Here is a 14835-nt window from a genome sequence, read left to right as displayed (position 1 = left end):
ATGCCCAGATCTGCATGTCGGTCCACACTCTGTGACAGAGCCGTGGCCTTCTGAATATTGTTGGACTCCCATCGTGCTATGCCAGTGGCCGTGCTGGCTGGGGCTGATGGGGATTGGAGTCCCAATGACACCTGGAGGGCTGCAGGTTCTCCAGCCCTGCTGTATGCCAGTTGGAACTTCAGAGCCAGTGTGGCATACCAGTTAGAGTGTTGGACTAGGACCTGGGAGGCCAGGGTTCGAATCCCCGCTCAGCCATGGGGCTCTCTGGGTGACCTTGGGCCAGTCACTATCCCTCAGCCTAGCCTTCCTCACAGGGTTGTTGTGGGGAGAAGAGTTATGTACACCACCTTGAGAAAAAAGTGCTATATAAGTGTAACAAGTCAATAAAGGGCGCATACGTTCCACATCAGATGATATGCCTGCATGTGTGTAGCTCTGCATATAGGGCATTCACTGAGAGAATGTGTCGGGCGCAGGGAGTTATTTAGTTCTCCCAGCAATGTTTGGTGTTGGCGTGAAGGGGACTCCTGCACATACTGATGTACGCTTGTATAACTTCTGCACATGAAGGGAGGAGTGGCATGGAGCCATTTGACACACATGCACCTTGAAGTGCACAGGGCCCCTGCGCATGACTGCCAGCTGTGGGTGGGTGAGGCCAGTGTGCAGAGATGGGGCTGTATACAGCATGCCACCCACCCACCCCCTCACCCATTCCTTTTAAGACCTGAAGGACTTTGTGAACTTAAACTGGGATCCTTCATTCACTGAGTGCAGCTTAAGAATCCAACACAGGAATCTGGGTTTTTCTTCCAAATACAGTTCTCGGAATTCCTTGGGGGAAGTTGGGAGGTATTCTTACCAAAACTGATCTAAAACCCCATATATAGCACACACAAAAAAGGCTCTGTGTGTGTGTGGTATGTGTTTAAAAATAATGGCACGAGCTTCATTAAACTTTTTGACCGAGATTTGGTTCCCACGTCTGTGTTAGAAGCTGAAATAAAAATGCATCGCAAATGAATGCCAACCCGGGTAAAAAGGCCTGCCTAGCTGAACACTAATGGCTGCCTATGTTTTTATTTGTGGCTCTTCCAGGTGCAGAATCTGAACAATATCGTCTCCTTTCCTCTGGACAGCTTGCTGAAAGGGCAACTTAAAGATAGCCGGCTGGTAGGTGTCCTTTAAAAAGCGCGTATGCGTGGTGTGTGCTCAAGGGTGTAGTTGGGGAAGATGAGTCCAAATAGAGGTGCCTGGGGCCCAGGGTTTGATGTCCCAACACATCTCTTGTTCTGTTGTGCCAGTGTCTTGACGAACGCACTGAAGAATGGAAATCTCACATAAAAAGCACCTGCAAAATGTGTACAGTTTAAATGTGGAGTTTTCTGGCATTCTTAAGAAAAAGAAAATGCTCAAAACAGACCTATGATGTAGTGCCTGTGTAATTAAACGAATTGGGATGCAATTTACTGATTTATTATATTGCATTTATACCCCTCTCTTATTTACAAAAGATCCTAGGGTGGCTAACACTTAAGTGATTAAAAAAGAAAAATACAAAAATGGAGTAGACTTACTTAAAACATTTTAAAAACTATTTAAAAAGATCTAAAACCAAGAAACCACAAACATCTAAAACAAATTTAAGAGCAGATGCAACCAAAGTTTTCATCAGGTGTCTAAAACTGTACGGTGATCGTCCTTGCCCAATATTAGCAGGCAGGGAGTTCCAAAGTATAGGTTGTTGCCATGCTATAGGGACGGCTCCTTTCAAACACAGAATGAACATGGCACGACACTTGCAGAAATGCAAGATTGCAAGAAGTGCAATCTGCAGAAGATTCTGCAAACTGGAGGAATTGAGTCAGCACGTATGGGGTAAGGCGATCCCTTAAGTAATCTGGTCCCAAGCCGTTAAGTGCTTTATACCAGTAGTAACACCTTGAACTCAGCCCAATAGCAAATTGGCAGCCAGTGCAGATTTTTGAGCACAGGTGTTCAATATGCTGACTCTTGCTTGTGCCAGCTGCAGGATTTTGTACAAGGGAAGCCCCACGTGGGGTGCATTGCAGTAGCCCTGCCTTGAATTGGACTGCTTAGCCCATTCCTGCTAGCAAGTTATGCAGAAAACCCAAGGCATGCTGCTTTTTAATTTTTAATTTTTAGGATGTAATTTCTATGATGTAATGAAAGAGTGGTGATAGATTTAGCATATTCAGCTAAACCTCATAATAGTATATCATTAGGGTTCAGTGGAATTGCACACATATGCATATTTTTTGGGGAGCATTTGCCAACTGAGCTGGACGGGACTTTCTTCTGCGTAACTCTGCAGATTTCCTGAATTCATATTTAAATTCCATTTATGTTGCTCCATACTTATAGAATATATTTCTCAGGATATTAGCACAATATTTTGTAATCTGGATCGGTGCCAGGAAAGTGTCACTTTCTTGCTTTCTGTCTCTCGGTAGGGACTGGCGGGAGGAGGAGGAAGTGAAATGTCCCAGTGATACCCACTCAAATAATGTGGACATCAGTAATTGCAAGGAAGTGAGCAGGCAGGCAGAGGAGGGATGGATCAACCTCCCTCTCTTCCTTTCCTCAACCCCATTCTGGGATTTTATCAACCTTTGGGCATAGATCCATGAGCACCAGAAACTTGCTGTTTTTCGTTTTCTTTTGATGAAAGCTTATTTTAGCAGTTTGCTGATTGCACCCTTGCAAGGCACCCTTGCCCAGGTCACAAAACCATGGTTCTCTGTGGTTTGGGCCATGGAACACAGGAAGCTGCCTTGTTTAGTCGTTTAGTCATGTCCGACTCTTCGTGACCCCATGGACCAGAGCACGCCAGGCACTCCCGTCTTCCACTGCCTCCTGCAGTTTGGTCAAACTCATGTTGGTTGCTTTGAGAACACTGTCCAACCATCTCATCCTCTGTCGTCCCCTTCTCCTTGTGCCCTCAATCTTTCCCAACATCAGGGTCTTTTCCAGGGAGTCTTCTCTTCTCACGAGGTGGCCAAAGTACTGGAGCCTAAGCTTCAGGATTTGTCCTTCCAGTGAGCACTCAGGGCTGATTTCCTTAAGAATGGATAGGTTTGATCTTCGTGCAGTCCATGGGACTCTCAAGAGTCTCCTCCAGCACCATAATTCAGAAGCACCAATTCTTCAGCAATCAGCCTTCTTTATGGTCCAGCTCTCACTTCCATACATCACTACTGGGAAAACCATAGCTTTTACTATACAGACCTTTGTTGGCAAGGTGATGTCTCTGCTTTTTAAGATGCTGTCTAGGTTTGTCACTGCTTTTCTCCCAAGAAGCAGGCGTCTTTTAATTTCGTGACTGCTGTCACCATCTGCAGTGATCATGGAGCCCAAGAAAGTAAAATCTCTCACTGCCTCCATTTCTTCCCCTTCTATTTGCGAGGAGGTGATGGGACCAGTGGCCATAATCTTCGTTTTTTTGATGTTGAGCTTCAGACCATATATTGCGCTCTCCCTTTCACCCTCATTAAAAGGTTCTTTAATTCCTCCTCACTCATGAAGCTGCCTTATACATGGTTAAACCATCTGCCTCGGCATTGTCTACAGTGGCTGGCAGTGGCTCTCCAGGGTTTTAGATGGGGCACTCCCGGCCCTACCAGGAGATTCCAGGAGCTGAACATGGGACCTTCTGCATGCAAAGCACTGTATGTTGGTTGCATGCTAGAACTTTTGAGTGGGGAATCCTGCTATGTCTGTCCTTCCATTCCTAAGCCTTATTTCCTGGTGTATTCTCCCCAGATACCTGGTCCAGAGGAAACTGGCAAGACTGGAAAGTCAGCTTTGTGCTACACATTTCTGTGTAGTAGACTGTGCTGCATTTTTCATTGGGGGAGAAATGTTGTGTTTAGTTTTTACAACCCCTCCCTCTTAACAGCTCAGCACAGTTGGTTGCTACTGACTACATACAGTGGTGCCTCGCAAGATGAAATTAATCCGTTCCGTGAGGCTCTTCGTATAGCGGTTTTTTCGTCTTGCGAAGCAAGCCCATTGACAGCTTAGCGGATTAGCGCTATTAGCGGTTTAGCGGCTTTTAGCGGATCAGCTGATAAGCAGCTTAGCGGCTTAGGAAAAGGGGGGGAAAAGGGGGAAAAACCTGCAGGAACTCGCAAGACATTTCATCTTGCAAAGCAAGCCCATAGGGAAATTTGTTTTGCGATGCGCCTCCAAAACTATGCTTGTAGCATAGTGGCACTTCTGTGGGTCTGCCTGCCAGTGCAGCTCATAGGGTGGTAGTAATGCTCTGTGCATGTCAGGGGTGAGATCCTGCCCCCCTCTGAAATACAATTTGCTCATGCATGCAAGGGGAAGCTCCTCCCACCAGAATCTAGCTTTCTTTTCCTCTCGCTCCCCACTGTCCCAAATCTATACCACTGCGGTGGTGTGTTAGACTCCATGAAAGACCTGGGTTTAAATCTCCACTCAGCCATAAAGCTCACCGGGTGGCCAGTCACTGCCTCTAAGTCTAACCTACCTCGCAGGGTTGCTGTGGAGATTATACAAGGGGAAGAACCATGTATGCCACCTTGAGCTCCCTTTCCCTTCGCATCACACCCTGGGCAGCCTTTTCCTTTGACACCTGGGCTCAGAGCAGAGTGACGTCATCAAGTCCTGGTCTGTGGTGCAACCCTGAAGGTGTGAGGTGTTTGTCGAAATAGCAAGCCAGAGGCTGCAACTGCAGATACGCCATAAAGCTCCTTGACTCCTGCCTTTTCCCTTCTCCTGCACAGGGAACCCTTGAGCTTTCCCCTCTTGTCCTTCCCTATTGAGGTAGGCTAGCTACTTCACACCTCTTTCACACCATACATTTGAAGCCCTTTGATACCACTTTATAAATGGTCACTGCTTGCCCCCAAAGAATTCTGGGAGCTGTAGTTTCTCAAGGGTGCAGGGAGTTGCTGACCCTTTCCTCCTTCTAGAGTTGCAATTCCCAGAGTGGTTTAACAACCAATCCCTCTTCACAGGGAACTCTGGGAACTGGAGCGACCCTCTGGATTGGTTGTGAGTAAGAAAGCAGGAAGTTGGCTGCTGACTGAAGGTGGACTGAAGTTGGTGGGCGGTTCTCCACTTGCCCTAATGGTCCAGCCTCAAACTTGCTTTTACTTTCCTCTTTTGCATGACTGGTGCTGTGTTGACAATGATCTCCACTTGAAAAATTGAGCTTGACTATGTATGTATGTATGAACAAACACCCAGGCTGTTTTCTGCACAGTTGCCAAGTAAGAAACCAGCTTGGTTCCGAGCAATGAATGCAAAAGGCACTGGCGTTAGGGAATGATGCTTAGGCGCTTGAGGCATTAAAAAAATAAACAAACCCAGACTTTTGTTTTACTAAGCTCTTACAAGAATCCCTTAGCACTCTCCCCACATCCACTCCCCATAGCAGAATTCTGGCTCCAGGCCTGCTGAACAGATGCCCTTTCTGTCCCATGGCCAACTGGCCCTACGGTCCAGAAATCAACTGAAGTGCAGAGAAGCGAAGACTTGGATTTTTCAGCCTCTGGCCTGGGGAATGCTTCTGCTGAGACGGCTTAACAGCTAACAACTTCTCCTTGCTGTAATCAATATGTTCTGCTTTCCTGGCATTGGCAGGAGGAAAGGTTTTGGTGGCTCGGTAGGGGGTGGCTGCCCCCTCTTCCCATCTCTTCCCCCCCCACTCTGTTTTAGGAACTCCCCTGCTAACTCTGCCCCCCTCTTGCTTGGCAGGATTCCAAGAAGCAGATTGAAAAGGCCTGGAAGGATTATGAGACCAAAGTGTAAGTAACCCCTGCTGCCTCTGGCTCATTTCCCAATCTCCTCTCAAACAAAGGTGTTTTGTTGTGGGTTCAGCGGCATGGGAGGTGGCAGAGCTGGCATCAGCCAATGAGGTGGCTATTTATTTATTTGTGTCGCTGTGCTTTCCAGTACCATTCTGGTGGCTGTGCTAGAACCTGTAGCTTGCCAGCCCAAGGTCCCCAGGTTCAATTCGTGGTGTTCTCCAGGAGGGACTGGAAAACGCTCTTTTCTGGTATCTTGAATAGCTGCTATTTGTCAGCATAGATGAGAGGTGGACCTGTGGACCCTTCACATGCTATTGAACCATAACACCCATCCCCATTAACCATTGTCCTTGCTGGCTAGGGCTGGTGGGACTGTTTGGGGACACCAGGGTTGGGCAAGACAGTTCTAGGTCCTCTGAAGCCTCCAGATCCGACTTGGGGAGGAGGATGAGATCTGTAAGGGGCTGATGGGAGTTGTAGTCTAGCAACATCTGGAAAGCTGGTTTCTCCATCCTTGCATGGGTAATACTGAGCTAAATGGACCAGTAGTTTGACTCTTATGTTTCCTAGCTCTGATCTCCATTATATTTCTGCGGGATCTCCCCCCCCCCCCATAAAAAACAACAGAAAAGTGTTTAGTTGTTGCATTGGTCCCAGAGGTAATGAAATGGGCCACAGCAGTTGCATACCATGGGTGAATTTTTAAAAACACCCCTACTTAACACGTGACAATTTTCTTCTGCCATGTAGCTGCTTGCTTGCAGCCTGTATGAATACAACTGTGGTAGGATCACCACTTATGTACCACCAAGGTAAAAAGGATAGAAGACACATGCCTGTGCTCTAATTTGTATGTATGGGTGCCAATTTAGAAATAATTACTATTATGTAATTAGACATATAATATATAGTGCTGCCTGCCATAACAGGAAAGGCTGTGAGTTGTGTTTGAACATAAGAGGCGGCCTGCTGGATCAGGCCAAAGACCCATCTAGTTCAGCATCTTGCTGTCACAGTGGCCAAACTGGATGTGGCAATGGGAAGCCCACAAGCAGGGCATTGGGTGCAACAGTGCTCTCCCCAGTTGTATTCTCCCCAGCATCTGGCATTCGGAGGCAGGCTGGCTCCTAGTACATCTAGGCTGGTGGCTGTCGCAGGCTCATACACTGTCGCCATCATCTCTAAACCGTGGGTGTGGTTGGGATGGGGAACCTGTGTCCATCCAGATGTTGTTGGACTCCAACTCCCATCAGCACTCCAGTCAGAGCACAGCCAGTGATCAAGGCTGATGGGAGTTGTAGCTGTTGCATTATCTTTGGCATTCCTCATTCCCCTAGAGCAAAGATGGAAAAGGAGAAGGAGCGAGCCAAGATATCTGGAGTCATTCAGGCCGAACCATCGGCTGCAGAAATCGCCGAGGACCTGCAGAAGGAGCGCCGCACTTTCCAGCTTCAGATGTGTGAGGTAGGAACTCCCTGAAAATGATGGTGTTTATTCCTCCTAGGATTGGATGTCTGACCCTGACAGCAAAGCCTTGGCTGGGCCCTGTGTGGGCATAACTGCATAGGTGCTTGGGGTTAACTGGTCCTCAGCAGCTACTTAGGCCCTTTGGCTCAAACCTAAAAACTCTGGGAGACTTATTTGATACTTTCTGGGCTGTTCATTTGACCCGGGAGTAGAAAACTTTTTCTTTTCCAGAGGACACCTTCTCTTGGGGGTAATCTGTTGGAGCCTGGATGCTATTGGTGTATTGTTATTATTAAATTGCTATTTGTTGCACTTACTAGTCGCATTCTAAAATGAGAAGAAACTCAAAGCCACAACAAAAAAGGAGCACATAGATTAAAACCAACGTAAAACTGAAACAAAGTAAAAGCTAAAAACCTTTTAATGATGTAAATGGGAGCGGGAGACGTGAGGGAGTCCAAAGAAATGATGAAACTATGTTGTGTTAGAAGTAAGATTGTTTATTATTTGTGTATTTGTATTCAAAAATCTTAATAAATATTTATTCAAAAAAAAAAAAACAAAGTAAAAGCTAAAAACACAATCATATTTATAGAAAAGGCACTGGAGGAGGCCACAGATATAAAAACTCCTGCAAATTAAAGGCCAAAGGGGAGAAACCAAAGTTTTTGCCTTGCTCCTAAAAATAGATAGTGATGGCACCAGGTATGCCTTCCAGGGGGAGAGTGTTCCATAAGCAGGGAGCCACCCCCGAGAAGGCCTGTTCTTGTGTTGGTTCACGTGGGGAGAGGTAGTCCTTGAGTATACAGAACGCGCAGAGAGACCAATATAGCTACTGTTCTGGAAAGCAAATGAGAGCAACTCCTTTCTGACTTTAGTATGCCTCCTAAACACACAATGCACGCATGTACACATGCCTACAAGTCCTGGGAGCCTGAGGAAATACCTTCTTTTTTCCAAATCATGCAACCAGGAAAAAGGAAAGAAAGTTATTAAATGGGGGGGGCAGATGTTAAAACTGGTGGGGAATCCATTTGGCCTGGTGGGACACATCCTTATCTCCCATCCCCTTCCACAGGGCCAACTCTGAGAGGTGGGCATGGCCATCTCAGACATCATGATGGTGTCAGGTGAGTGATAGGTGGGTGGTCCCTTCCACTTCTCAAAATTGACACACAGCGTGGGGGGGGGGAAGGTCAGCTTTGCCACCACATTCCCTGGAGGGTGGGGGACATGCTGGTAGCACCAAGCACAATTGAAACCAACCCCGCTTCCCTTCAGCTGACGTGACCCAGTGATGCAAGCTGTGGTTTGGAGATAATGGCCTCATGTGCCAAGATGGGTGCCCTGGTGGGCCAGGATTGGTCCACAGACCAGACACTCTCTGCCCCTGCTTTGAAAAGCCAGGACAAATAAGGAAGAAATTAAAAGGATGGAAGGAACTCTGATAGGATGGAATGGGAATACTCAACATGATGCCCTCCAGATGTTGTTGAAGAGCATATTCCCCCATCCCTCAGCATTGGCCATGTTGGCTGAGCTTGTTGGGAGTTGGAGTCCAACAACATCTGGAGAGAACCACATTGGCTACGCCTGTGATGGAGAAATGGGGCAACTTCAGGAGGCATCAGGGCTTAGAACGTCTCCTCGGCTGGAGGCCCAAACCTTTCCCTGTTGCATTTTTCTGGAAAGGATGCTTGGAAGAGGCCTAACTTTCACCAAAGGCCAGGGTAGGACTGGGGGGAGACACAATAAAGCTAATGATAACAACCCCTCCCATGTAGGAAGGAATCCAAGCAGCTGGAAATGTTTTCTAAACGCTACACATCTCCCCTCCCCACCCCCCGCCTGTTGCAGCCCTGCTGTTCTCCCAACCAGTCATACAGCGCTGGATTGTCCCAAAGGTGTATTAAACACTTGGTGATTGGACGGTGGAATCCACAAATTTATGGAAACCACATACCTCTGGCAGCCTCTCCGCAGCATTGCTCGGCTGTCTCCGGAGAACATTTTTTCCATTGCATTCTGAAAGATTCTCTCTGGCTCCATGGAACTTGTTGCATATGCTTAAAGCCACCTGAGCCCTGGACCTGCCAAAGAATGACTTCGACTTGGCAAAAGGAGCTTGTCTGTCTTGCATGTTGCAATACGCAAGGGAGCCTTGCCTAGCAATACGGTGCTAGTTAGTTCTGTACATTTCCTGGTTGTTTGCAAGGCCCGCAGCTGTGGATGCGTAAAGACTTGTTTGTGTCTGTTACCAACAGCTGTCGTGTGTGACTTGCATTTGTTAGAGCAATATGTGCAGATATCGTGAAAAGGTGCTGTCAGAGTTGCCTCCAGGTCCTAGCTCACAGAGGACCAACGCTAGCCAGTAATAACGTATAAAAGTCTTTATTGAAGATTAGTTTCCATTTCCAAACCGCAGCGTGCAACTCTACGTCTTAGATCTTAGACCGGCGAAGCTCCATCTGAGTCTCCGCCTCCTAGACACCAGTTTAAGACTCTAGCCTTACTCCACCTCTTCCGTTGTTCTTTCCTCCTCTGGGTCCTTCTGCCCCCTGGGGTTTCCTCCTTTCTGGACTCTTCTGACGCTGACCCCCCTGAGTCTTGCCCCTCCTTCCGGCGGGCTTTAGGACCTGGCTCCCTATCCGGGCTACCTGCTGTGCCGCTCGCCTGTACAGTTGAACTTGGCGCGCGCGCCCAGCCGGTAACCTTCCTCTTGACCGTTTCCCCGCTCTCCGATGGAGGCGTGGTCAATCCTGACTCATCTCCTCTTGCTGGTGGTGAGAACACTGGTCCCGATTCCTGGGACTCCTCCCCCCCACTGCGCTCTGGTGGGGAAGCTGGTCCTGATTTCCAACTGCTGCTCTGGGAGTCCCCGCTGGCCCCTTCCTTCTGGGGTTTCCCCCTTGGCACCCCCCTTGCCCTGGTCATCGGCGCTCCCTTCTGTGAATCTTCCGATTCGCTGGAGAGGCTCGTGGAATCCCTCTGACCACTGTCACCGCCTACGCTCCCCTCGGATTCCTCCCCCTCGCTCTCCATTTCCTCCCTCTCCTGTGCCTCTGCTCCTGAGCCCCTGACAGGTGCGTTCATAGGGGCATCCAGACTTACCGGTAGTTGTGCTTCTAGCAGACCCACTGAAATCGGTGGGGCAGAATGAATACAACCAGGTAGATGTGGAAGTAGATCATAGCCTTTGTGACTAGTGGCCATCAGCAGCCCTCTCTTCCATGCATTTGTCTAATCTTCTTTTAAAGCCATCTTTGGTTGATGGCTTGGTCATTGCCTCCTGCAGGAGCAAGTTCCATAACTATGCGCTGCAGCCTTAGTCCCTGACACCATGAGAGACCAGGCACAACCCCCTTCTGTCTACTACAGCAGGAGGTAAGAACACATCTGCTTTTCTGGGTAGCCAAGTTGTAAGGGACACAATTCCCTTACTGCTTAAACAGCCCTCTCCAGCTTTTCAGAGCTGGAGGAGAAATCAGGGGCTCCAACTGCCAACCCCAACTTTCTGCTTGGAATTGGGGATAATTCCCTGTGCCTTCTTCTAAGCCAGGATGTGACATCCTTGGCTCTGGGCCCACATGTGGCTGGGATTCCCCCAGCTGCGCTCTATACTCTCACCTAGTGCTTTTGCTGAATATGTATCCTTGGTGAGGCCTCTTGCTTCCTTCCTTGCTTAGATGGAGGCTGAGTTAGGTGTGTGTGTGTGTGTTTGTTAGTGTAAAGCCCTGGCGTTTGCACAGCCTGCTGTACAAAGGTGAGAGTCCGATCTGTTGCTTTGCCCACTGTTCCCCTTGGGTCCATGGTGGCAAGTGAACACTGAGTTTGGTGGGGCAGATGGTAGGGTGGCCAACAGGAAGTGGAAACTGAGCCAATGATGAGCAGGGCCAACTAATTCTAGTGATGTTCCCATCCTGCCTCCTGAATTCTGCCAGGGGAGGGCCGTGGGAAGCTGACAGCTAATGCAACCCTCTGGACTGTAGGCTCACAACCACACCATCCATTTTAAGCATATAGTCTCCCCCCCTCCCCCCCCAAAACCACAGGAACTGTAGTTTAAGGGTACTGAAAATTGTAGCTCTGCGGTGGGAAAACTATAGTTCCCAGGATTCTTTGGGGGAAGCCATATGCTTTAATAAGAGCCATATGAGGGACGCGGGTGGTGCTGTGGGTTAAACCACAGAGCCTAGGACTTGCCGAACAGAAGGTCAGCAGTTCGAATCCCTGCGACAGGGTGAGCTCCCGTTTCTCGGTCCCTGCTCCTGCCCACCTAGCAGTTCGAAAGCACGTCAAAGTGCAAGTAGATAAATAGGTACCACTCCGGCGGGAAGGTAAATGGTGTTTCCGTGCGCTGCTCTGGTTCATCAGAAGTGGCTTAGTCATGCTGGCCACATGACCTGGAAGCTGTACGCCGGCTCCCTTGGCCAATAAAGCAGGATGAGCACTGGAACCCCAGAGTCGGCCGCGACTGGACCTAATGGTCAGGGGTCCCTTTACCTTTATATGCTTTAAACACATGATGTAGATGTGATCTAAGAAAATAGGCAGTGATGGCTGATTGAGAGCAGACTGAGGTTGGTGGGGCAGTGCCCTAATCGCCCTGGTGAACCAGCCTCCAACAGTCTCTGGCTAGCACCGGTTGCTTCTGGAGCTGCCAATCATTGGCTTGCGAGGTTGCCCATGGAAAGATGCAGCCCTCCATCTGAAACCAGGTGCCTCTTGTTACTCTTGCTAAAGAGCAATAGACACTTGCCGTGGTGAGGATGATGAGCGCTGCAGAATGGTGGACTCCTGCTTGTGAGTGCAAGACTTGCCTTCTTGTTGCGCTCAGGTCCTGCTTGGCGGCTTCCTTTAATGGCATCTGGCTGGCTGTCCTAAGAACCAGGATGGGGCTGCAGGGTTCTTATGTTCTTGCAGTAGTTTCCAGCTGTTCTGTCTGTGGGACTCCATGGTGTAATGTTATGTACAGCTATTGGAGGAAAGAAATACCTTCCTCACCCCCAGCTGCTTAAGGCAACAGTCTTTGCAGGTCGGTGAAACAGGTTAATGTGAGTTTGGGCTCCTGTGGGGCATTCAGCCACCTTGATATGTGGGGTTTTCAGCTGTGCGAGAAATCGGAAGAGGAGGCTGAGTGTTGGCTCCTTGTGAGCTGCGAAGGGTTGGGTTTTCCAGAAGGGTTAAAAGAGCTCCCCAGTGTTGGGCGGGTGGCAGCTTCCCTCTTCCTTTGTGTGGTTCCCCCCCCCTTCTCTTTCTTCCTTGATTTGGGTGGAAGGGTTGGGGCTCCGCCAGCGAGTGAGTCATCCCTTTGAATAGCTTCACTGTTAAATAAATAACAGCACATGGAAGCACTCCTTCTTCGCTCGCAGCTCTGTGCCAGAGGAGCAATAGCAGGAGGGAAAAGATATGAGGCGTGTCTAGGATATCTAGGGAAGCAGGCGCCTGTTTTACTTTTCTTTAAAAAAATAATATTTTTTACTTATGCAACTTGTATGCTGCTTTCCCCCCAAAGTGGCTGATGACGCAACAAGAATGCAAACTGGCACCTCAGCGTTCAAAACACAGTATGCCAGTCCAAACAGATTCATTTTGATACTGTAAGCACTATGAAATTTTAAATTCTAACATAAAATATTACTGTGCATCAGTCAATATTGAATTACAGAACTGTAGGGTTGGAAGGGACCCCAAAGGTAATTTAATCCTAGAATTGTAGCGTTGAAAGGGACCTCAGGGGTCATCTAGTCCAACCCTCTGCAGTGCAGGAATCTCAACTAAAGGGAGAGAGCAAAGTAGTCTCGCAGTGACAACTTTACCAACAACACCATTTTGAAAAATCTGTTATCATTAGATCCTGACCGGGCAATTTCCTCTTTTCTTCCCCTGTCATCTAGTATCTTCTGAAAGCCAACGAAAGCCAAATGAAGCAAGGACCAGACTTTCTGCAGAGCCTTATCAAGTTCTATCATGCACAGCACAAGTAAGCGCCTCAGGAAGTCCAGCTTCTGGCCAGTTGCCCGCATCACTTCCTGTGAAGGGGCTTCTTAAGTGACAGCTGATCACTCATGTTTTGCTGTGGCTCTCTGACAATGCCAACTAACTTCACAATGTCCTCTCTCGCCCTCCCTTTTTGAAACATCACTTTTGCTGATTGAAAACGACAACACCGAAACATTTCCAGTTTCTTCCAAGATGGCTGGAAGGCATCTCAGAACCTGTACCCATTCATTGAGAAGCTAGCAACATCTTTACATGCAGTAAGTCATTAAGGGATCTGTCTCATCTAAAGCATTTGCAAGGGACTCTTAACTGCACCTGCAGGTCTGGACTAAAGCACTGGCTTACTGCAGGGTGGGGAATCTCAGGCCCAAGGACCAAATTTGGCCTCCCAAGCTGCTCTATCTGGCCCCTGAGACTCTACCCAGGACATAGCCCTCACTGGCCCTAGTTTGCACCTCCTTGAGTGTTTTGCCTGACTGGAAAATGTCCTTGAATTCTGACAGTGCCTCTCGCTGGCCTGGGTGGAGATTAAAGAGGGGCTTGTATGAGTGAGTGAATAAGGAATTATTTAAGTATGTGTAACTGTACTGACCCATATTCCTCCTCTCTTCTGTTGTTTTTCCCATTGTGAAGAGACCCGTGTGGTTTTTCCCCTATGAAGCTCCATAAATAGTTACGTTTTAGGGTAGAGTTGAATTCTTTTAAAAAAACGAAGCCCAGATTTGTAGCATGTGGTTTGAGGGAGTCCATTATAACAGAAGGGGTAAAACCGTCTGTCCTCCTTTTTGGAGAATGATCTGTCAAATAGAAAGTTTGATAGGTTTGACAGTGAGATAGGTTTGTTCTGTGGGAGACTTCTCTCTTGATTTTGCACCCCCTTAACTCCCTGGGATTAATAGAACGAGTCTCAACAGCAGAACAAGGCCTAAGAATGTTGTTCGGAGGTGGCTGCTGCAATGTTAGTGATGGGCTGGACCGGGTTTGTGCAGCCTGCACCTGATTCGCTTCTCAGCATCTTCCTCCCTTTCTAGCTTCATCAGGTGAAGGAAGAGGAGGTCAAGCAGCTCACTCGCATCCGCGACTCCCTCCGAGGCATCCTGCAGCTGGAGAACAAAGGGGTGAGTTTCCTGTGAGCACTTTTTGTGTGTGTGTATGTGAAAGAGGTTGTGCACACCTTTGAGATCCCATTCTGTTTTAATTTGAGGCTGGATGGCTGGTCATTCGTGGAGGTTAAGGCTATCAGTAGCTACTATTGTTGATCATTACATTTATTTCCAACCTTTCCTCTAAAAAAGACCTTAAGGGTGGCAAACATAATTCTTCTCCTCCTCCTCCAATTTTATCAAGATTAAGCTGAGATGTTGTGGCTGCCCTAAGGTCACATCGCCAAGTGTCCTGGGGACGTGGGTGGCACTGTGGGTTAAACCACAGAGCCTAGGACTTGCCAATCAGAAGGTCAGCGGTTCGAATCCCTGCGACGGGGTGAGCTCCTGTTGCTCTGTCCCTGCTCCTGCCAACCTAGCAGTTCGAAAGCATGTCAAAGTGCAAGTAGATAAATAGGTAC

At 48.3% G+C, this 14835-nt stretch overlaps 1 protein-coding gene across 3 annotated transcripts in view; it reads left to right on the top strand.

Annotated features, from left to right (window-relative positions):
• ASAP3 (ArfGAP with SH3 domain, ankyrin repeat and PH domain 3) overlaps positions 1-14835 on the top strand; it is a 72822-nt gene that overhangs the window by 32641 nt on the left and 25346 nt on the right. For all 3 annotated transcript variants that reach the window (XR_014158317.1, XM_081868751.1, XM_081868752.1), the window contains exons 4-9: positions 1099-1173; positions 5749-5798; positions 7139-7265; positions 13166-13251; positions 13453-13528; positions 14303-14389. Coding sequence is in view for 2 of the 3 variants with exons in the window: in XM_081868751.1 (XP_081724877.1) it covers positions 1099-1173; positions 5749-5798; positions 7139-7265; positions 13166-13251; positions 13453-13528; positions 14303-14389 (501 nt within the window). In the remaining variant the exon portion in view is untranslated. The remainder of the gene's footprint in view (positions 1-1098; positions 1174-5748; positions 5799-7138; positions 7266-13165; positions 13252-13452; positions 13529-14302; positions 14390-14835) is intronic.

The sequence above is a fragment of the Podarcis erhardii genome (genome assembly GCF_964252035.2).
Source record: "Podarcis erhardii genome assembly, chromosome: 7".
In the NCBI taxonomy this organism is placed as follows: Eukaryota; Metazoa; Chordata; class Lepidosauria; order Squamata; family Lacertidae; genus Podarcis; species Podarcis erhardii.
The sequence above is the reverse complement of the archived record's forward strand: the minus strand, read 5'-3'. Positions and strand labels throughout refer to the sequence as shown.